Raw genomic sequence first — 21,464 nt, 5'->3', positions numbered from 1 at the left:
GGATGCGCTCCCCATTCTGTCCATGACCCATCATTGTCACGACCCCAAACCCGCCCCCATGGGTTGAGAACATAACCGGCCAGTAATCATGAGATTACCTACGGCCTCAAACCAAACCAATGTATGTTAACAGAGTTAATGGGGGCCAAACGGAAGCAGTTTAAAACTTTGTCCATAGAGCTGTGCTTACATGGCACATCATAACAAACCATACATATGCATATTAATAACTCATAACAAAATATGTACTACACAAGGTTCTGTACATACAGGATCATATAAGTCTAAGTCAACCCAAGAAAACTATATACAACAAATTCAAAGACTTCGCCCCATGACAAAATAAAACAAAATGACAAAAAGGCGAAGGCGGGTCTCGTGCGTGAGACGCAAGGGCTGACTCTTCAAAACCTTTGTTGTTCCTCACAGACTTCACTGGGATTGGGTTTGGACTTCTCTTGGCTCACCTACAAACACATGAATGAGCGTAAGCGAAAGTCCAGTGAATAATATCAAATAAAGGAGTTATACAAATAATATGTAGAACAACATGCTTCAAACGGCCTTGGGCTCAATTCATATTTTCATTCATGTCAAACTGGCCTTTGGCCCATTCATTTATTCGTATCAAACTAGCCTTTGGCCCATTCATTTATTTATGTCGAAACGGCCTCTGGCCCATTCATTCATTCGTGTCAAAACGGCCTTTGGCCCATTCATTCATGTCAAAACGGCCTCTGGCCCATTCATTTATGTCAAAACGGCCTCTGGGCCATTTATTCATGTCAAAACGGCCTCTGGCCCATCCATTCATTCTTATCAAAACGGCCTCTGGCCCATTCACTCTATCAATCAGATCAAATGGGCCTCTGGCCCATTCATTTGGCATAGCAACATTGTCCACCAATCGAATCGACGAACTTATAAAACTTACATAGAAGTAAGTAATTTGGACAACAACATATTTCAAATATCTTTGTTAAGATATTACTCACAGTGATTAGTTGGTTGGTTTGCCCTGGAGCTTGACCCTACACATTCCATGAACACAAAAGGGTTACAAACAATTCAATCCATTCTAAATTCACATTTTCTTCTTTAGGCTTCATTCTTATCTCTTTAACTCAATTACAATGCTCAATGTATGCCTAAGAGTACTTAGGAGTGAAAGAGGACAGAAAACAAAACTCAGAATGCCTTTTCAAAATTTTAGAAAACAGGGTCCCCGCTCGAGCGTGGACTTCCCCGCTCGAGCGAACCCATGAGGTCTGCAAAAGTGCTGGATGCATCAAAATTATGCTCGAGCGTGCATTTTGGCGCTCGAGCTAAAGGTCTGTCTACATAGCTCCCCGCTCGAGCGTGAACTTCCCCGCTCGAGCGGACATCCAAGTCTGCAAAAATACTGGGAGCACGAAATTCACGCTCGAGCGGCGGTTTCCCCGCTCAAGCGGACATCAAATTTTCTGGGTTTTCCAGAACATGTTCTTGAGCTCCAATTCGACATTCAATGGTTCTAGATGCATGCTTTTGGCTCAAACTTCACATAATCATATACTAACATGGTACCAACACCAAATTACAACACAATGGAGCTCAATTTCACAAATTAATCACATGCATGTCCCAATCTACACCAATTCACTTTCAACATAACAATTTCATGTATTTTCAAACTCATTTCTCATAAATTGTACATGCATGTGGGATATCACTCCCATTTCAACTTACATGGTGCAAATGGTGATTACAAACATGAGCTTTAACCAACATTCTACATGGATCATGTATTTTGTGTTCAAACATGCAAATTTCAAAGCAATCACACACATGCATGCATACATTGACCTTCAATCCTACATGACCAACCCAATTTCATGTCAAACTTATTCTTGATTACCCAACTAGCTTGAATACACAAAATTACAAACTAGAATCCATGAAATACTCACCTAGGAGCTTTAATTCTCACAATCTATAGCAAATTCTTGAGAAATCTTCAAGGTTTCCAAGCTTTGAGCCAAAATTGCACAATTTCTCTCCCTTTCTCTCTCTATAGCCAGCCCTCTCTCTTTCTAAGGCACAAAATCTGATTTTGAGCTCAAGTGTATGAATTGAGTGTATAGTGTCTCTCTTTACAAGTCCCACTAACCATAATTATTTAATATTAAATAATTTAAGTACTATGTCATTAATTAAATCAATTCAATCTGATCCAAATCAATTTTCAATTAAATTTCACCGTATGCTCTAAAATTATGCCAATCACAATGGCGCGACCAATTTTGATTTCGGTGGCCGATAGGGCCTTCAATTTAATTTCCAAAACAGACAATCAAATAGATATTCTTACGGTGAACAGATAGAAATTCAAAACTACATATTTTCACATAATGGCACACAAGGTTATATGAAACACATAATCACATTCATGTTAAGTACCAATTAACATATTACGGGACAGAGATATCACAATCATAGATTGGAACATCAGTCTTCCCAAGTCGATGGAGACCCTGAAAAAGATGAGCAGCGATCATACAAGGGTAATATGTTTCTTCTTCTCTTGGCCAAAAACCAAGTTCAAACTCAAACGCCATCTCTCTTCATAATTTTAGTAGAAAGTACAATAAAACGTGTTAACCACAATAAATCCAGTTTCGTGTCAAAAGATGCAATTGTTCAACCAGAAGAAGAGTGTAAAATTTTCCCTGGCAGTATTACCACCAACTCCCTTCCCTGTCTCTAGCGTGCACGCAATTTTTTTTACTTTTAGTCTTTATTGGTGGGGGAGGGAAAACATTCATAGAATAATAAAAAAAAAAACCCAAAACAGGAAGATTTAATAGCAATGTGACATGGGAAACAAGAAAAAGGTTCACCGGGGCAAGAATGCAAGCAGTTACAGCAGTGCCACATGAAGTTACAACAGGGCTGTCCAAAGAGATGCCTGCACAATCGTATACGGTTGGATTGTTAGAATCCACTAAGCAGACATCAAATGATTTATAATAGAGGGAGGCAGAGAAGAGAGAGAGAGAGAGAGAGAGAGGAGTGTGATTGATTGGGTTTTGGGACCTACAATATGATATATATATATATATATATAGGAAGGGTATTTTGATCATTTTACTTGAACTTGTCCTGAACAAGCTGATTGAGCGCCTGGACCTCATGCCTTATAAAATTACAATTTGGATTTATGAACCAAGTGCCCTGGATTAATTTTGTAATATTTATTTTTTAATATAATAGATAAGTTTATCAAGGAATATCAATGTAATTGATCAGCAAGAACCCACAGAACTTTTAGCATTCAGAGAGAGAGGAATAAGCAGACAGACCTCAATTGCATTGTTCCAATCTTGATACAATGAACACATACAAAATTGCATTTGAAATGGTTTACTCAATACATTTTCAAATTGTTGTAAGAATTGATAATTGCAGCAAATCCCAGAACTATCTTCACACGGTTTCCTTCAATCACAACCAACTACAGTTTTCCTGCCTCAAGAATGTAGCTGTGAAACAATAGCCGGAGGCTAAGACCATCCGGGACACCTTCTGGGAAGCTCCTTGCTCCAAGTGTTCATTCTCCGCATACTTCATTTTATGTCCCTTTCGAATCTCTCTCTTTTAGCCTGTCCCCTTTGTTTTGGATCCCCTCAAGTCAGCTTGGTAACCTTTTTACCCTTTCTAATCACAAATCTATCAGATTTCATTGTCAACAGGGTTGAGCAACTTCAGCCTAACCATCAGCAGCACCTGTTTAAGAAAGGTCTGAATAAGAAATTCTACTTGGAAACATAAAACCTAATTATAAAACTACAATAATAAAAGGTACAAGAATAACTCTGGTAGGTGGCAGAGACTACAATAATGATGTTGAATCATTCCCTGCACAGCATTGACAATGCAAGAGATATTAATCAAACTGAGTGGCGTGTATCAGTGCATCAGAAACAGAGCAAAAAGAGAATTGTAGCATTCTCAGAGAATTGCCCATCCGAAAGAATGAAGTCCAGTCCAGAAAAATATGTCGCTATGGAAGACAACAGAAACATTCTCTGAGGATCTTTCACCTTGCTTTGGCAATGTTAATCTCATCGACTAGGATCTAGATGGATGTCTTAACTTGTCTATGATCTTCTTTATTATATTGCTCATGCAATATAGCTGGAATGTTTACAAAGGCATCCGAGCATAGCCCAATGTGAAGTGCAACCATTTATTGATTTACACAATCTTATCTTCCATTAACAACTAATATGGTACTGGGCCCCGCTTAAGGCACACAAAAGCATCTTCAAACCAAACAACAGCATTATTATCCAGAAAAAAAACGACAATGAATTTCATTTATGTTAACTTCAAAACTAAATGGTACAAGTTGCTACATTTTCTGAAGCACTCTTATTGAGCATATGCCTAATCCATCACCATGCCAAAAAGTATTGGACCAATTTGCAAATATTAATCAAATGCAACTTGATCTGGCAAGTGACTTCTTCATTTTCATCAATAAATCAAGTCATAGACTATTCAAAGTTTATATTTGCCATTATTCAACCACAATTCACATATTTGATCATATATATGTATTGTTTCTTCATCCCCAAAGGCCGTCATTTACAGGATTTGAGAGAAGAAATATGAAGAGATAACCCCCAGAAAAACACAACTTAATTTGCTAAGTATGAGAGATGCACAACTCTATTGAAAGTCGAAAAAATAAAAATCTAGACAAATAATTCATATTAAAGATAACAATTAGATCCCGTACCAGGGATTCAGGGCCATTAATCTGCAGACCTATGAACTCTTTTTCTTTGAATTGGCAATTAAATTAGCATTACCTACCTATGCAGCCAAAATGGATAGACATCCAATCAATATTGTATTTAAATATATATATAGTCAACACTGACATGGATTGTTCAAAACGAAGACGTATTCCTATCTTCAGAATCTTACTTGTTGGGTACTGGTTCCACTTAAGTCTTTTATTCTCTCTTTAAGCACACCAATGGTGACTACTGGTCGAATAAAGATGAGTATTGGAATCACAAATTCAAATCTCTCTTTTATGATTGTTCCATGTGTACTTCTTGCTTCCATGGCTTCTGTTATTTGTTTTCAATATGTTGAATATTATGTTTGGGATTCCTATTTCCTAGTTTATTTAAATTATTTCTTTAACCTCCACCGATGGAAAGATAAAAGCATGGTTATATGATATATCGGGACCATTGGTTCATTATGATGCACCAGGTTAAGGGTGCACAACAATACTTTATAGTACCGATGGTAAAAGGTAGATCTTTTGAACCTCCTTTACCACATGATTTTGTATCTATTCATATATAGAGGACAAATTGAAGCACTGACATTGTCATTGAACACATTGTAGGCTTTTTTCATGTGGTACAAACCAAAATGGGGAGACCCATCTTGTTGAATGGATAAAAAGTAAAGGTACTGAGCAGATAAGCTACAAAGGATTGCAAAAACATTCTTTGGATATTGAGCAGTTCGATACAACCAAAGACAGCTTCTTGGTTGCCGGTGATGACTATTTTACCAAATTTTGGGAAACGGATAGCGAGAATCTCATGGCAACTTTTGATGTTGGGGAGATTTACCTACAAGTGTTTTCGTAATTGTGCTCAAAATTAAATCTATTCTTTACAAATGGGCATTTGTGTTTCTATATCATATTACATATTCTTCGTGTAAAAATTGTAGTCCAATTCACATTTTTTTATTTTTTTTATTATTTTTTTTTTTAAATTTCTCAAATCATAAGGAAACTCTGTGCATCCGCTTCAACGGGGAGGGCACGCTACTGGCTGCATCTGTGAGGAACAACATAATTAAAATCTTAGAAGCCCTCAACGGAATTCAGTCATTACGAGCTTATGAAATGATTGTATCCATTATTGCAGCTAAGGTCAGTTCATTAAATCATTTCATGGGGCTCTAAACAAAATTTATTGTCAAAATTGAAGATGTAGATATATAAATATATATTTATATTGTGCGTGTAATGTTTCCCCATTTGGTATATTTCCATATTAATTGTGTTCTTTGTTCTCACAATCTGTCCTATTTCATTAATTTCACATGTATTCCATGTCTTTATATGTATATTTGATATCACTTCTGAAGTAAACATAAAACTTGGACTTACTAGAATGGGGACCAAAGGAGCTCGGAGGATGTTCCTAAAACAATTGAAGTCGTCAAACCAACAAAGAGGTCGAAGCTCGAAGAAATTAGTGAGCCTGCTCAACTTTAGTCCTTGTTGCTTCCTGGTTTTGTCAAAATGGCTAAGGTGTGATTCACTAATTATTGTATTGTAGATATGGTCAATCATTGTTCTTCCATTTTGTATTCAAAATGATGCTATAAATGTTACAGTTTGGTCACCTTAGATGCACATTTGTTTCAACAACATTCTATATTGGAATATTGGACACACAAACACTTCTAAGAAGATGGTGTGTCCGTGTCATGTCCGTGCTTCTTAGCTCTTGCCAAATAAAGACTATTTCTTCTCATGTGTTTCTCTGCTGACTAATTTAGATCTTGAAGTTAACATACACTAGTTCAAGTAATGCCATTTTAGCATTAGCATCAAATGCGATCCATCTACTTTGGAAGTGGCCAAATGAAGGCAAGGTATAAAAAAATAAATAAATAAATATAAATAAAAATAATCTATCGTTAATCTGTATGCATGCACGCACGCTTCTCTTTGTATTCAAAGATTAGTTCATGATTGTTATGTTGAGAATTGAGGTCAGTCTTGATGCAGGCAACAATGAAAAATCCCCCTCAATTATGGCATCCGATATCGGGGATATTAATGAGAAATGACTTAACTAATGTTAGAACTGAAGAGACCAAACCTTGTTTTGCTTTGTCCAGAAATGATGCTTACCTAATTTCAACATCTGGAGGTCAAGTTTCCTTGTTCAACATAACATGTAAGGTATTGTACAACTTTCAAGTGCTTAGGTATGGTTTTAAGTACTCTAGTTTTCTGCCTGGGCCTTATTGAAAGACATTCTCACACTTCTTGTAAACACCTCTTACTGCTTTAAAAGGTTTTTGTACATTGCCAACATATATTGCTAGGGAAACACATCGAGGTGTATTTTTCCGTTGCATTTAAAAAAATCTTAATTTCATTTGGAGTAAACTGACCTATCCTAAATGTTGAAATGACATAGACAATGGCGACTTTCACACGTCCACCGCCTGTGCCAATGTATTTTGCCTTCTATCCTCATAATAATAACATAATTGCCATTGGCATGGATGATTCGACAGATCTGATATATGAAGCCCGTGCAAATGAGGTATGATCTTCTTAGTTTGTTTATGTGTAGATTCAATGGTTCTTTCTAAATGGATAATTCAGATGATAAATAAACTTTTTAACCTCTTTGTGCTAAGGTGAAATCCAAGCTGGAGGACTAAGTCCTCGCAAAGAAGCAAAAGCAACAATGCCACTGCTAATTGGCAGGAGTTGACTCCAGTGCATACATAAGTATGCTTTCTTATGGCACTTTGTTGCATATGCGTGAAGTTCACAAAGAAAATGGCACAAGGATGCTCATGAAGAAACAAATCTTAATCCGTAAAATGCATTATGCACTACAACAGTTAATACTATTTCCAGCATGATGGAATGGATAACGAAAAAAATATCCAGCTTAAAACAAAAGAGACTAAGCTGTTATTAAAAAGTATCCTATTTCCTGAAAATTGAAAGAAATAGTTTTGTACAGCCAAACCTGGTATCCAAAAATGTTCAGAATGGGAATCCTTTATGGACATTAGTCTTTGAGGCTTCTGCTAATCGTTTGACATCTTTTGCGTTTGAGTAGAACTTCATCAGTTCATAAGCAACATCCTTTGGGTGACAATTAACAAATGCCTTAACAAACCGCTTCTCTTTCATTCTCAATGCCCTCAACATTGCAGGTCCTTTAATTTGTGGAATTAGGTCCATATCCTGTATCTTTCCTGCCAGAAGAACCCGTGGCTTTAACACAGCTTCCAAATTGCAGAACAGCAGAAATGGGTGACCAAGGACCACGCTGGCTGGTAGTTTCATTGTGCCTAATATGAAAGTCATATTCCGCTGAACCTTGTCAATAGATAGCGTTAATATGAGAGGAGAGCGTCCAAAAAGGCCAAAAACCTCATCTTCCGAAAACCCAAACTTCTCAAAGTTTGCCAGCTTTTCACGGATCGTCTCAATACGTGAGACAGCAATCAGGGTGACAACATATTTGTACATTTTGGAATCCTTGGAGATACCAGTCTTGCGAATGTAATCCAACTTCCCATCATTGAGAGAGGATCGGGGAATTAAGGTGGGACGAGATATAAGCATTGGTATTAAATCCTTTCTACTAACACCCAATTCATCGTATGTGGCAATGACGGGTTTCATTTTATTATGGAAGTCATAGGTGAGGAGGGAAGGGTTTCGTGTAATTGCTTTCACAACTACCTCCCTTGACCCAAACAATTTTAGTAGAAATTCTAGGCGCTCATCAAAGCAGCGATTGATGCGACAACTGAACAAGCGGGGGCGACAATTAATGACCTTGACAAGGTCGGAAGAATTGAGGCCCAACGCACTAAGTAAGTTGAGTTTGGATTGAAGGTTGGCAAGACCAACTTTACGCAAAGCAGGCCTCCGGTGAAATATTTGTAATATATCAGCATCACTGCAGCCCCACCTCCGAAAAACATCTGTGGAGTCCTTTGGGAAACCTCCAACCTCTTGTATTGCTACTTTTCCATCTAGAGTTTCGCCTAATGGGGATGGTGCAGTGGTGGTGGCAAAGGTGGTCCAGTACCGGCAAAGCTTCAAAATTGGGGGTTTTGGAGAGGGAGAATCAAAGGCTAAGGGGACGAAGATTTCAGGGATGCGGAATAGGAAACGAAATTGGATAACAGCAGCATTGAATCTAGCTTTCATATTAGGCTAAGATGAAATTGTTGAATCACTGGCACTGAGTCAACAAATAAATAAGAACATCATCACTATAAAATGGAAGAAAGTGGTCATTCTAGGTTAAGGTGAATAGTGAGTGATGACACAAACAATAAGCAACAACAGATTAAATCATTCATATCATTTGTTACAAAATTACACTCTCTTTCTCAATGATCTATGTATAGCACATTGAAAGGATGATCTCAATCTCAATCTCAATCTCAAATCAAAACGCAGAGATGAAAAAACAAACTTGAAAATTGAATAACACAAAACTACAATCTTCAGTAGAGAGAACTGACGAACCCAGAAAGCCACAGCCAATTCCTTCGCGACGGCCCACTCAATCCAGTCCAGTGAGAAGACTCCCCTCTCAGTTCATTTTATGTGTTGATAATATAATAGGGAGGAACAATAGTGATAGGTAGCTCTAGTTGGAGCTGAAGCGAACTCTGTGGTAAAATAAAAAAACAAAAAAACAGAGGTCTAATAAACATCAAATCATGTGGTGGGTTCACTTCTAAAGTTTTCAAACATTTTTTTAACAAAAATTTTAATAAAATTTGTTAGAATTTTTAATATTACTCTTATTTTTTTATTTTATCACTTGTTAAAATTTTACAGTGACCTACTAGTTGAATTGGAACAATTTATTTTTAAAAAAAATTGTCCATCAAGATAGTTTTTAATTTCAAAAGTCACAAGTCTATAAATTAGTTTGAGTTATTTTTGTGTAAGATTAGAGTGAAATTCTACTATGCACGCCCCATATGTTATGCATCCTTAAGTTATATTTTTTTTTTTTTTTAGTTATAATCAATTTTCTTGTTTAGTTATGACCTTATTTTAGTTATGACTCGTGAAATTCTTAGTTATGTCTTATGTATTGTTTGATTATGATCTTTTTTATTATTTTTTTTTAATTATGACTCAAAAAGTATAAGATTATACTATTTTCTTTCTTAGTTATAAGTTGTGTTAGATTTATTTATTTTGATGATTTATTTAATTATGTTTTAATTTATTTGAAAGAGAAAAATAAAATCCAAAATTATTTTGATGATTTATTTAATAATATTTTAATCAAAATTTATTTTGATGATTTATTTGAAAAAGAAAAATAGAATCAAAATTTATTTTGTCCTATTATTTCTCACCTAAACCTTTATCTTAAATGTTGTTAGAATGTATTTAATATTTGATTAAATCAGGAGTTCAAACAGCCCAAAACAAAGGTTCAAACAGCCCAGCACAGCAACAGGCCAAAAAGTTCAAAAGGTTCAAGTGAAAAATATTCAAATTAGTAATGATGAAAGTACAACAACTATAAACGGTTATAAAGGTTCAAAAAGCCAAAAGGTTCAAGAGGAAGATATTCAAATTTGTAATGATGGAGTGAAAGATATTCAAAATGGTAATGATAGAAGTACAACGACTATAAATAACTATAAATTCAAATGACTACAACGGCTATAAATTCAAATGAATACAACAGCTATAAACGACTATAAATTCAAATGAATACAACGGCTATAAACGACTATAAGTTTCATTATATATACCAAATCCTCTAATGTAAACAAGTTACAAAAAAACCTGAAAATATTCTTTGATCTATAATCACTCACATCTTTTCTCAGAAATTATACATTGAGCCTTATAGCTTTAAGCCTATCTTTCCTGTGTGAGATTTACAGAAAAATCAAAACTTTATTTTATATATCTATCTTTGAGAGATATTTATTTTTACTTTCTTTGAAAGTAAAAATACAATTTTCTCTTGTAAAAGTGTTGCAAATACTGTGTTCTTGAAATCTTGAGAGTGATTGTGAATCACTTAAGATTTGCAAGGGTTTGGGATTGTGAAGTCTGTGTAAAATCCGTGGAGGATTGTTTCATTTGTAAAGAGGTTGCTAGCACCCTTGTAAAGCTAGAAGATAGTGGAAAATCTCAAGTGAAGCTTGAGGAGTGGATGTAGGCTTGGTTGAAACCGAACCACTATAAATCTATTTGTCTTCTCTTCCCTAATCTCTTTACTTTCATACTACTGCTATAGCTATCTAATATTTATGTGTTAATCATTTGATTTACCTTGTATGCTAGTTATACTACATTGTTATTTTGCTTCATCATTTACTATTAAGCTCATCATTGTACTTGTTAATAATTTGTTGTACTAGTAGTTAATTTTATTGTGGTATTATTAATTTTATTTTGTAGAAACTTAATTCACCCCCTCTTAGGCCATCTCCAACGGTGCATCAAACCTTGCATCAGAGTTGAAATTTGATGAAAAAATCACTTTTTCTCACTCCAATGGTTTCACCAAATTGATATCAAAAAGATAATGGAACAAAAGTTTCATCAAACTGAGGACAAGCTCCAGATTTCATCTTTTCACTGTTCTGTACCGTTGGACGGGGGCAACCGGTCAACCAGCCGGGTGTCCGGCCAGTTGACCCACCGGTCGACTAGTTCCCTTTCAAATAGGTAGGTTTAAACAGGGTAAAAAAGTTCAAACAGGTTTTAAAAAAAAAAAAAAAAGTTCCTTACCGGTCGACCCGCGGATGACCCTTCCCTTTTGATGCACCAATGGAGCAAGCCACATCAGACTGAGAAAATCGACTAATTTTTACTCAGATTTGGTGAAAAAAATAATACACCGTTGGAGATGCTCTTAGGTTGCTTTTTGAGTAACAAGTTGTATATGGTATATATTTTTTGAAATGTATGTATCATAGTCTTTCCCAGAGACTTTTTTTCTTAGATAAATAACTATGAAATTTCAATATAACCAGTTAATACATATTGACCCACTAAACTTGAAATAATACGCCATAAAGTACAATAATAATCTTTAATGCTAGGTTTTAGTCTATTAATTCCCCCACTCTCTTAATTGAAGTATAATGGCAAGTATTAACCTAGGCAAGATGGGTTAAGTTTAAAAAACAATATTACATTATTTTAGAAAGTTTGTAAAACTCCATTTGATTTACATAGAGTCTGGAAAGAAAAGCATTACTCGATACATAACTGAAGATTTAGCTTAACAATAACAGTAAGAATAAATCAACAAATTATAGAAACCCAACACATAACTGTAACAATAATGTAATGAGAAGAGAAGGATTGTGGACCAATGTGCTTGCAATAATAGTTAATTTCCAGTGCACAAAAACATAGTTACAATATTTGAGATGCTCAAATGGTTAGGATTCTATACTCCGCTCCTTCTAACTATCTACATAGTAATTCTACTCACTTAATTCTTCTTGGAACAGAAACAAACATTTGTGCTCTCAAGACTACTTTCATTCACAATTTTAAATGATTCCTTCATTCACCGGTTTCTTTCAAATATTCCTCCAAGTTCCCTCATTATGTACGGTAACACAAAAAGATTTTGAGTCATACGCTATGAACAAGTTCTAAAGGTACCAAACACCACCAGTTTCACATATAACTCCAGCATCTTGCTCACCACATTCTTCACGCCCAATGCCAAAAAATGTCTTTGTACGTTTCGCTTGTCCTTCATCTACAATGAGTACTTCTTTGTCCACATCTTTGATAGCAGCTGATGCAGACAAACAACCAAGCTGGCATACATTCAATGGCTTTGTGCCCACCTCTCCAAAACAGTTCTTTCCCGGACCATCTTGTTTTATCAACATTGAATCCATTTTGGTCGAGCCTTTCAACTGCTCTTCACCATTGCCATCACTAATGGTCGGGTATATCAGAGCTGGTTTTATGTCATTTTGAGATAACCTGGCTTGATTATCCTCGGTTTTGGCATCTGACTTGTTTGTTAGCATTGGCCTAACTAATCTTCTCTTCTGTTGTTCTTCACCATCTACATGATCTCTTCCCTTAGTTTCACACTCTATCTTCACCATTTTGCCCTCGTCATTAACATTCAGAAGTGGAATGCATTCTCCAATTTGTTTCCCGGTCCATTTATCCACCATATCCTCTTCAACTTGAGATGTATCTTCATTCATCTGCACCTGGATAGTCATCTGTAAGTTCTCACTATCATGATTTCTGATAGCTGCTTTGCGTGTCTCTCTCTTATTCCCCAGAAATATTTCTGCATTTCTGCCCACTAAATTATCTACCTGGATATCAAATTTCTTTTCTTCCACAGCATTGTCAGAAGCAAAATTTAAGCGAGAAAACACACTAGCTCTCTTTTTCAGATGGCTATCTCCTTTTTCACGTGAAATACTTTTAGTTTTCCTTGTCGTCCTTTTCCAATTTTCATGAGACCACTGCAACTTCTCCATAATTTCATGCACTGATTCAGTCACTTGAGAGTCGTCTTCATCATCTTCTACAGCAGCTTTTGACACCAAATTCAAACGAGAAAACACACTTGTTCTTTTGTCTTGAGTATCAGAATACAGGCCCTTCACCCTCGGGTATTTTTCATCACATTGATCCCTCTCTGGACTGAATACAGAAGATGGCTGATTTGAATCCATCAGTCCAAAAGGCATGGGAAATATACATGCTTCAGAGGAGGACAGATCTATATAATCATCACAAGAGGCAGATTCTATTTGGTTATCTTTCAAAACCCCAGCCTCTGAGAAAGCATTCTCATTCTCTGTTGCATCAAGATGTTCAGGGAAAGACAGTGGTATGTAATCGCCGAGGCCCAATGAAGCATTATAAGAAGAGGTGTCTATGTGCTCTGACTCTTTTTGCAATGGGACCGATTGACTTAAAGAAAAAGATGAGCTTACTGAAATACCGGTAGAGTGAGTAGCATATTCATGAAATGAGGTAAACTTGTTGCTTGTTCCAGACACGAATGGAGCCTGGAAAAAAGATATCCCTGCATTCAGTGACTGGGGTACATCCACTGAATTCCTAGCTTGACTTTCAGCCATGGAGTCGTCTCTCTTCAGCTCAAGTTTGCCAGAATCAGCCAAGGGATTTACTATATCCAATGATTTGACTTTCTTCTTTTTGAGAGATCTTTGTACTCTGACCTTTCTAGAATCAAACAAGTATAAGAGCCTTTGAACCTGCATGCTCAATCAATATAAAGTGAGTGTTGGAAACAGGTCCAGTTTAGGGCTTGTTGCAAGGTTCAATTCCAACTCGAACATATTTAGTTCATTTCCTTTCACAATCAGTCAATCACAGCTTCCCACAACAAGCTTCATTAGGCCACACCAACTATCCCATTAAGAAGTATGTTTGTTTGCTTTACTTCTCTAAGGAATAAGAGGGCTTGTTAGTACCCTGCTATGGCATTCTATGATTGAGCTGAGATGAACTTAAACTGCATATTGGACAGAATATGAATCCTTTGCCAAACAATGAGCCTAGATTCTACAAGAAATGTGAATAAGAGCAAACCTGATCTTTAGACAGACCGAAGTTGAACTTCGTAGCTGCATAGTAATTATCTTGAATAGCATCACAGAAATCATGTTCATAAAGAGGACGACAATTCCAAATCACACTAAATCGAATCTGAACAAGACAAAATTGAACGATAGACATAAAATTGGTCTAAAAAGGAAAGAGCTTACATTTCAAAGAAACAATATCTGGTGATTCACATATGCTCAAGGGAAAAAAAATATAATTAGGCAACAATAAATTTGAGGCTAGTGAAAGCTATGAAAGAATGAAGCTAGGAAGAAAACAACAAAAAATCATACAATCATCAATTGATACCTGTGCAGGGAATGATTTTCCTGTTGAACGATATGCATTGGGTACAATATTCATTGAACCATCTGTTACAGCCTGAAATACACCATATAGTTTTCTTTGCTCAAATTCGAAAAGAAATAAAACCATTCCAGCTTTGACTTCTTTCACAAAGTCAACAAAAGAATGTGGAAGACCAAATAGTTTTCTCTTAAAACACTCTTCTATTGTAGTTCTGTTTGACATGAAGATCGCACCAACGTCGGGAGCCTTTCCAGAAGCATTCTTCATCCGAACATCATTGGACGCCATAGATGTCCTGTTACAAGTCATCAATTTAATGAAAAAGTGTCAGCAATGAACAATCCCAACAATTAAAGTATCAGAAACAAGCATACAAATATAATCAAAGCATTGCACAAAATAACAGACTAGTCATTAAGGAGTATAATTTTCTACTTTGAGAAATGAGCATGATAACCAAAAAGACAAAAAAGAACACTAATTCCTCGAGTTTTGCAAATGATACAATAGAAGATAACATAGATGTAATTAGGTTAGCACATAAAATAAAACTAGACAGCATGCCAACAACTATAATGATATACAATGTTAGATTGGCCTCACCAAGAAAACACATTGAACTCACTGGTATCCAACATGACTTTGCAGGTCATACCAGTTTTAGTATAGAATAATGTAGCCCAACTACTAGAGACAACATATGTAGTTATTAAGTACTCTTCATGTCAAAGCAACTAGTAACCAGAGGAAGTGTCAAATTCAATCCAGAAGATACAATCCGTGAGTACTTTGATCATAACAGTAGATAATGCAGTTCATATATCTCATGTCCAAAACTATGCCCAGTCCACAAAAGGATAAACATTGGTAAAGTTGAATGCTCATGTTCTTCAAACCCCATCCAATAAATTTTGAAATGGGTGTCCAAATGATTACAAACTTCACATGAATTTTCCCAGCAATTAAGAAAAAGCAGCTCAAAGAGAGGTAAATTTCATGCTTTTGAAGTTCATATATATAACACAAACACATATAAGAGCACTAGAACTTAACCAAGGATCTTCATTTCAATTGAAACCTCAATCAGTTGTTAGATGGAATCAACCTAAGAAATCTAATGCATCAATGGATCATGGAAGCTCCACTAGCATTGCAATGGATGCTCCATTATAATTACAAACACTCATAGCAGACATAGAGATTTAAGAGATTTTAAATATGAAGGCAGAATATGAAAATTTAAATACAATAAAAGGTTACTAAGATGCATTAGATAGTACAAGTAGAGTTAATATGCATTCAAGCTGAGAGAGAGAGAAAGAGAGAGAGAGACCAATGTTTAATAATAAATATAAGAGTTTCGCACAAGTGAACTAAATAAGCCAATAACAAGCTTGGGTGCTTGGCCAATAATTTAAAAACAAACTCATTATTGTCATTGACAGAATTCCCATTAGACCTGCATTGTAGTACTATATACTGACCATTGACATAGTAAAAAATGTAGAAATAACATCCAATAAAGCTATGAACAGCAACTAGTTTACTAACCGCTTGTGTCCCACTGCCACCTCAACTCTTTGGGCCTCACCCATTTGAGCCCCCTCTCTTTCATTTACAAAACCCATCCCCCTCACATCTTTTGGTTTCCTCTCTCACACAAAACAGAACCCAACTCTCAAAGCATAACAAAATTAGAACTCTTGATATGAAAGTCTCTTGTTTGGGGGAAAAAATGTTGCTCCGTGTTTCATGGCCTCTGGCCTTGACTTTGAAGTTTAATAATAGTAAGGCCATATAGATGTCCTACAAAACAAAAAGAAGAAAGCAACACGGAAGAAGTGAGTTTTTAATGACAAATCAGGGTTTTGGGACGTTGGAGGACACCACAAATAATTGGAGGGTTTAGAAGTGCAGCAAGAGAGAAAGATATGGTTTTGTTGTGGTTTTGAGAGTGGGGTTTTGTTTTGTGACTTTTGCATGAGAGAGGGAAAGCAAAAGACATGAGGGGAACTTGAGAAGAGTTCTATTGGAAGGAGAGGGAAAGAGGTAAAATAAATGCGTGGGGGCCATAGTGTTGAGGTGGCAGAGCCACATAAGGAGTTTGTAAACTAATTAGTAAACTAGTTAGTTTATTGAATAACATCACAACCAAAAATTGGGAGGCAAGGGATTTTATGGGGGGTTTTTAAAGAGCATGTCACATAGCTAAATTATTGGGAATGTGGCTAATAAGCTATGCATGTAACTAAATTCATATACAAAGTATGGGATGGGGGAGGGAAAGAGAAGAGACAGCATCTCTCTTAAATCAAACTCCTCTATTCTATCCAGGGCCATATATTTCTAATCATCATGTAGGATTTGAATGCAACTAGAAAATTTTGGGCTTTCTTGACTTACCTTGTATATGATACAACGAATTTAGCTCATCAAACATCACCCTATCATGAAATCACCAAGCCACTCATTCTTACAGTCACAATGCATGGTTTTTGTAACTGATGACAAAAAAATCTTAGCTGCATTTATCAGTTTTCCCTCCATAGCTGCTACAATACAAGTAGGTGCTTTTCATACACCCACCATCATGTATGTTGTATATTATATAGGTATATACATACATACATTAATGCTTCAAACTTATAATAATTTTTTATTCTCACCATTACTGATCCATCTCAACCCTATAGAATCATAACTTAAAAAATGAAGCACAAAACAGAAATTTAGCAATATACACACACATATACATCATCAATTCAAACTTAGGTAGAAACACACAGAGAGAGAGAGAGAGCATTTTAAACATTTAAGAAATTGAAATCTGTAAGTTAGGAATGTCATCTCTGATGTGTTAAAGCTTATTTTCGCTATACTTACCTGAATATTCCTTCAGCAAAGGCAGTGGCGATCTGAAAATAAACCCTATTCAGAACAAATAAAAACAATGAAATAAATTAATTAGGTAACTATAAAAAAAAAAAAAAAAAAAAAAAAAACACAAACACACACACACAATAACAGACTCAATCAAGTTCATCTACTATCAGTACCCCATCCTCTGAAGAGCTAGAAAAAACATAAACCATTGTTTCAATTGTTTTTGGATATCACACAGAGAGAGAGAGAGAGAGAGAGAGAGAGAGAGAGAGAGAGAACCATGGATGTCCGGTGGAGGCGTGAAGAAGAAACTGAGTGATCGGCGAGAGCAGGGCTGGAGGTACAGTCGCCTATTTTGTCGCATTCGTCTTTCTAAAATGTATTTACCTACATAAATAAATACCTACATAAATAAATAAATAGAGCAAAATGATATTTCAGAATTTTTTATACAATTTTGTAACAAAATAATGAGATAATGTGCCATTTGTATAATTAAAAATGTTTCTCTATAAATTCTTTATTTGGGCTAAATAATTCAGCAAGTAATTACGTATTAAGTTTTTTTAGAAATTTTTATGTTTTATATCACTATAGTAAATAAATAAAATAAATATTTGAGACTCTATTAATTCGTTGGGTAAATAAATTTTTAAAATTTATTAAGTTTATTAAATTAAACTCAAACAATTAGATATCAGTTCAACTCAATTTGTTTATAGGCTTAGGATTAAAGAATTGATGCCCACCCTTATATCTAAGTATTGGAGTAATCACTCAACTTTATTTATTTTTGCCAATCTAAAAAAAAATAAAATAAAATAAAAAAAAGGTTCGTTACTTTACATTTGAGACGGTTTGATTTTTTTAATTTTTTTTATTATTATAAGTCAATCTAGTAAATAAATAAATATAAGATTTAATTTTTTTAAATAGGAAGAATATAATCTAGTCAAATTTTTTAATTTTTATTTTTATGAATAATTCATATAGTAGAGACTAGTTTTAAGAAATTTAATTTGTTAAAAAATATTTTAATCAAGGTAGTAGAGATTTTTTTATGAATAATTCATATAGTAGAGATTTAAATTTTATTATTATTATTATTATTATTATTATTATAAGTCAACATAGTAAACGAAAAATTGCATTTAACTGTTTTCAAAGACTTCTTGGAAGAGGATTTGGATTTATTTCCGTTGTACCTAAAAAAAAAAGAAGAGGATTTGGATCATTGGTCTTCAAATTTATTTTGTCTCTTTACCCAAAAACAAAATCCTCACTGTAATAAATTTTTTTAAGAGAAATATTAGAGATTTCAAATTCTATTAAAATTGTTACCAAATGTTTTATATGAGGTGAGACCTACACAATGTAAGTCCCATATAGGTTCCACACCCATATGAAAAATTTAATAAATTTTTTAAAATCTCTAGTATTTTATTTTTTTAATAGCATAAATTTCACTCTCTATTCACTAATTTTATTCAAGTTTTTAATTTGTTCTTTCGTCATTTTAATTTTGACAATTTACTTTCTAAATTAGTTATTGACTTTCAAACCAAAACACAGATGGCATGAGACCATATTATTAAAACAACATCTCTATGAAATGAGGCTCACATTTAAATTCTTTATTTATATATCATTTTTCTATTTAGATCATAAGAATATGAGAAAAAATTATTAATTTGACATAATGAATGTCTTGCGACCTCCTCGTCCAAAACTACGCGGTCCGTCTAATGAAATCTAGTGGTGTTTGGCTAAAAAAACTGGTTTTTTTTGGTTTTTTTCGTAAAAAAATGTGGGGACATAATTTTTTAATTACAAGACGTGGTCGAGGTGTCACCGAAGTGCCAGCCTAGGTGTCATGTGTCCTGGTCATGACGCCGAGATCGTCTCGGCTAGGCCGATGTTATCTGCGAAGATACCGAAATTCGGAATAAGCGGATAAGAGACAAGAGTCCTAGAATGAGAGATGACTTCAGTTTGGATAAGATAAGACTCTTAGAGAATTTATCTCAATCCTACTGCGAGTCCAAGATTAGCAGTAATTCTAAGTCTATTGAAGTTAGACTTCTATTGGGACTAGGTTTGTGTTGGCTATAAAAGAGAGGCATTCTCATGGGTCTGTCTAGTGAGTTAAGATTATATTTGAGAGATATTTTACTAACGAGGATTCTTATCTTTTTGTCGCAGGATTCTTATCTTTTTGTGACCACCGCGGGATTCTTATCTTTCGGTGACAGGTTGTTCGGGCTTAATCTATGACAGGTTATTCGGACTTAATCTATTCTGCCAATGTTCTCCAGTTGAGTACTTGATTGAAAATTGACACATACAAAACGTTAAAAAGTCAAAAAGTTAACTTTTTTTAACTTCTTCCCAAAAGACCAATCTCCAAAACAATTATTGGTTTTGGTATTTTTAATGTTGGTTGTTTTCTTAGCAACAAAATCTACATATTATAATTGGACAAATTCTTATCTTTTCAATTATTCTTTATAAAATATTATTGAATATATATATATATATATATATATATGCATTTCATGTCGCAACAATCACAGAGACAGTTTACCACACAGGGCGTCACAAACTTCTTTGTCACCATAATTACAATCGATTGAACTTTTCTGGGTAACACAACACCAACAAGAAGGTGCAGTGTCAGGACAACGGCTCAGGCCCGGGATGCATAAAATTAATTTTGAATTGTTGACTACACGATCATAAGCTCCCTGTTTTTGAGGAGTTCTAGCACCCTCCATGTTTGCATCTGGACTTTTCATATTGCCATCTTCACCGCCTGTATGTGTACCAACACAAACCACAAAAAAAATAAAATAAATAAATAATATGACTATCTTGTGTACATAGATAACAATAAATAAGAAAACAAAAATAAATAAATGAATATTCATGGATTACAGTAAATTTGGTTGACAATATTTTCTGATTTTGACGGTGTCATTGAAATAACAAATTCATGCCTACTCACATTCATGACCAACCAAGAGATTGAGGAAGACGAAGTAGAAGAAAACAAATCGAGTTAAGTTAGTAGTTGCCATCAATTGAATTTTTAATGATATTTTTAATTGAGACATAAGGTTTTTTATAGGCAAAAGTCACAAATCCTAATTTGGTATATGCCTTTGTGTGGTCATTGCAATTTAAGTATTGCTATTGAGACTACAAAATTATATCTATTTTTTAAATTTAATGATGTGTCACTCAATTAAAATATTTAAATCAAATATTTCTCTCATTTATTTTTTAATCGTCAATTAACCATTTTATTGACACATTATTAGATCTAGAAAATGGGTTTAGAAAATGGATTTGTTTATATATCATTTTCCTTTAATTTTATAAGATATATAGACATTGCTATAATCAATTTCAATTAATTCTAATTATTTGTTTATTTGACTATAGGAACCCAAGAATTAATTCTTTGTAACTGTAATTCCAAATATGAGAAGATTTAAAAGACAATAACAAAGGGTTGTTTTGGGAAGTTGATTAAAGGTTGACTTTTCAATTTTTTTTGAAAAAATATATAAAAATGTAGAGAGGTGATGTAACTAAAATAGGTTAAAAGCTAAAATTTAGTTTTTAGCCAAGTTCCCAAATTGACCCAAAATGCTATTCATTTTTTGGGTGGGTACAAAATGCTATTCATACGTTAATGAATTCCTTTCATATTTGAAATTATAGTTACAAATAATATGTTTTTTGAAAGAAAAATTTAGTCAATACTCCCTCGTAACAATATTTTCACGCATTAAGGACAAACAAATAAAAATGCCAACACACAGTATTATTACCAAATTATCTTTACTAACTAATTTTA

The 21,464-nt window shown here is 34.6% G+C and overlaps 2 protein-coding genes and 1 long non-coding RNA gene across 6 annotated transcripts; all 3 read right to left on the bottom strand.

Annotated features, from left to right (window-relative positions):
• Positions 1 to 155: 155 nt before the first annotated feature.
• On the bottom strand, positions 156 to 2,998 carry LOC145790815 (uncharacterized). Its single transcript, XR_014330042.1, has 3 exons — positions 2,880 to 2,998; positions 996 to 1,031; positions 156 to 467 (listed from the first exon to the last, which is right to left on the bottom strand). It is a non-coding gene; the product is annotated as an uncharacterized LOC145790815 (long non-coding RNA).
• A 282-nt stretch (positions 2,999 to 3,280) lies between these two features.
• LOC114276535 (uncharacterized) lies at positions 3,281 to 9,510 on the bottom strand. The gene is made up of 3 exons (XM_028218315.2): positions 9,326 to 9,510; positions 7,803 to 9,035; positions 3,281 to 3,765 (listed from the first exon to the last, which is right to left on the bottom strand). The coding sequence occupies exon 2, from the start codon at positions 8,999 to 9,001 to the stop codon at positions 7,820 to 7,822; it is 1,182 nt and encodes a 393-aa protein (XP_028074116.1). The 5' UTR covers positions 9,002 to 9,035; positions 9,326 to 9,510; the 3' UTR covers positions 3,281 to 3,765; positions 7,803 to 7,819.
• A 2,641-nt stretch (positions 9,511 to 12,151) lies between these two features.
• On the bottom strand, positions 12,152 to 18,023 carry LOC114276534 (uncharacterized). 4 transcript variants are annotated; one of them, XM_028218312.2, is made up of 6 exons: positions 17,882 to 17,981; positions 17,603 to 17,647; positions 16,271 to 16,525; positions 14,720 to 15,014; positions 14,396 to 14,512; positions 12,152 to 14,058 (listed from the first exon to the last, which is right to left on the bottom strand). In XM_028218312.2, the coding sequence occupies exons 3-6, from the start codon at positions 16,345 to 16,347 to the stop codon at positions 12,451 to 12,453; spliced, it is 2,097 nt and encodes a 698-aa protein (XP_028074113.2). In that variant the 5' UTR covers positions 16,348 to 16,525; positions 17,603 to 17,647; positions 17,882 to 17,981; the 3' UTR covers positions 12,152 to 12,450. The 4 variants fall into 4 exon arrangements, with proteins under 4 accessions (XP_028074113.2, XP_028074115.2, XP_082725750.1 ...); XM_028218314.2 differs by lacking the exon at positions 16,271 to 16,525 and having other exon boundaries at positions 17,882 to 18,023; XM_082869624.1 differs by lacking the exon at positions 16,271 to 16,525 and having other exon boundaries at positions 17,809 to 17,968.
• Between the last annotated feature and the right edge of the window lie 3,441 nt (positions 18,024 to 21,464).

The sequence above is a fragment of the Camellia sinensis genome, chromosome 5 (assembly GCF_055761805.1).
Source record: "Camellia sinensis isolate YWXY chromosome 5, ASM5576180v1, whole genome shotgun sequence".
NCBI classification, from domain to species: domain Eukaryota; kingdom Viridiplantae; phylum Streptophyta; class Magnoliopsida; order Ericales; family Theaceae; genus Camellia; species Camellia sinensis.
This window is presented reverse-complemented; position numbering and strand designations above follow the sequence as displayed.

Coding starts and splice junctions, on each gene's coding strand:
- LOC114276534 (XM_082869624.1), bottom strand. CDS start 17,966: ATGCGACAAAATAGGCGACTGTACCTCCAGCCCTGCTCTCGCCGATCA. Junction 15,015..17,602: donor TTTGCTGAAGGAATATTCAG/GTAAGTATAGCG, acceptor GACTTGTAACAG/GACATCTATGGCGTCCAATG. Junction 14,059..14,395: donor TCGGTCTGTCTAAAGATCAG/GTTTGCTCTTAT, acceptor TTGAGCATGCAG/GTTCAAAGGCTCTTATACTT.
- LOC114276535 (XM_028218315.2), bottom strand. CDS start 9,001: ATGAAAGCTAGATTCAATGCTGCTGTTATCCAATTTCGTTTCCTATTC.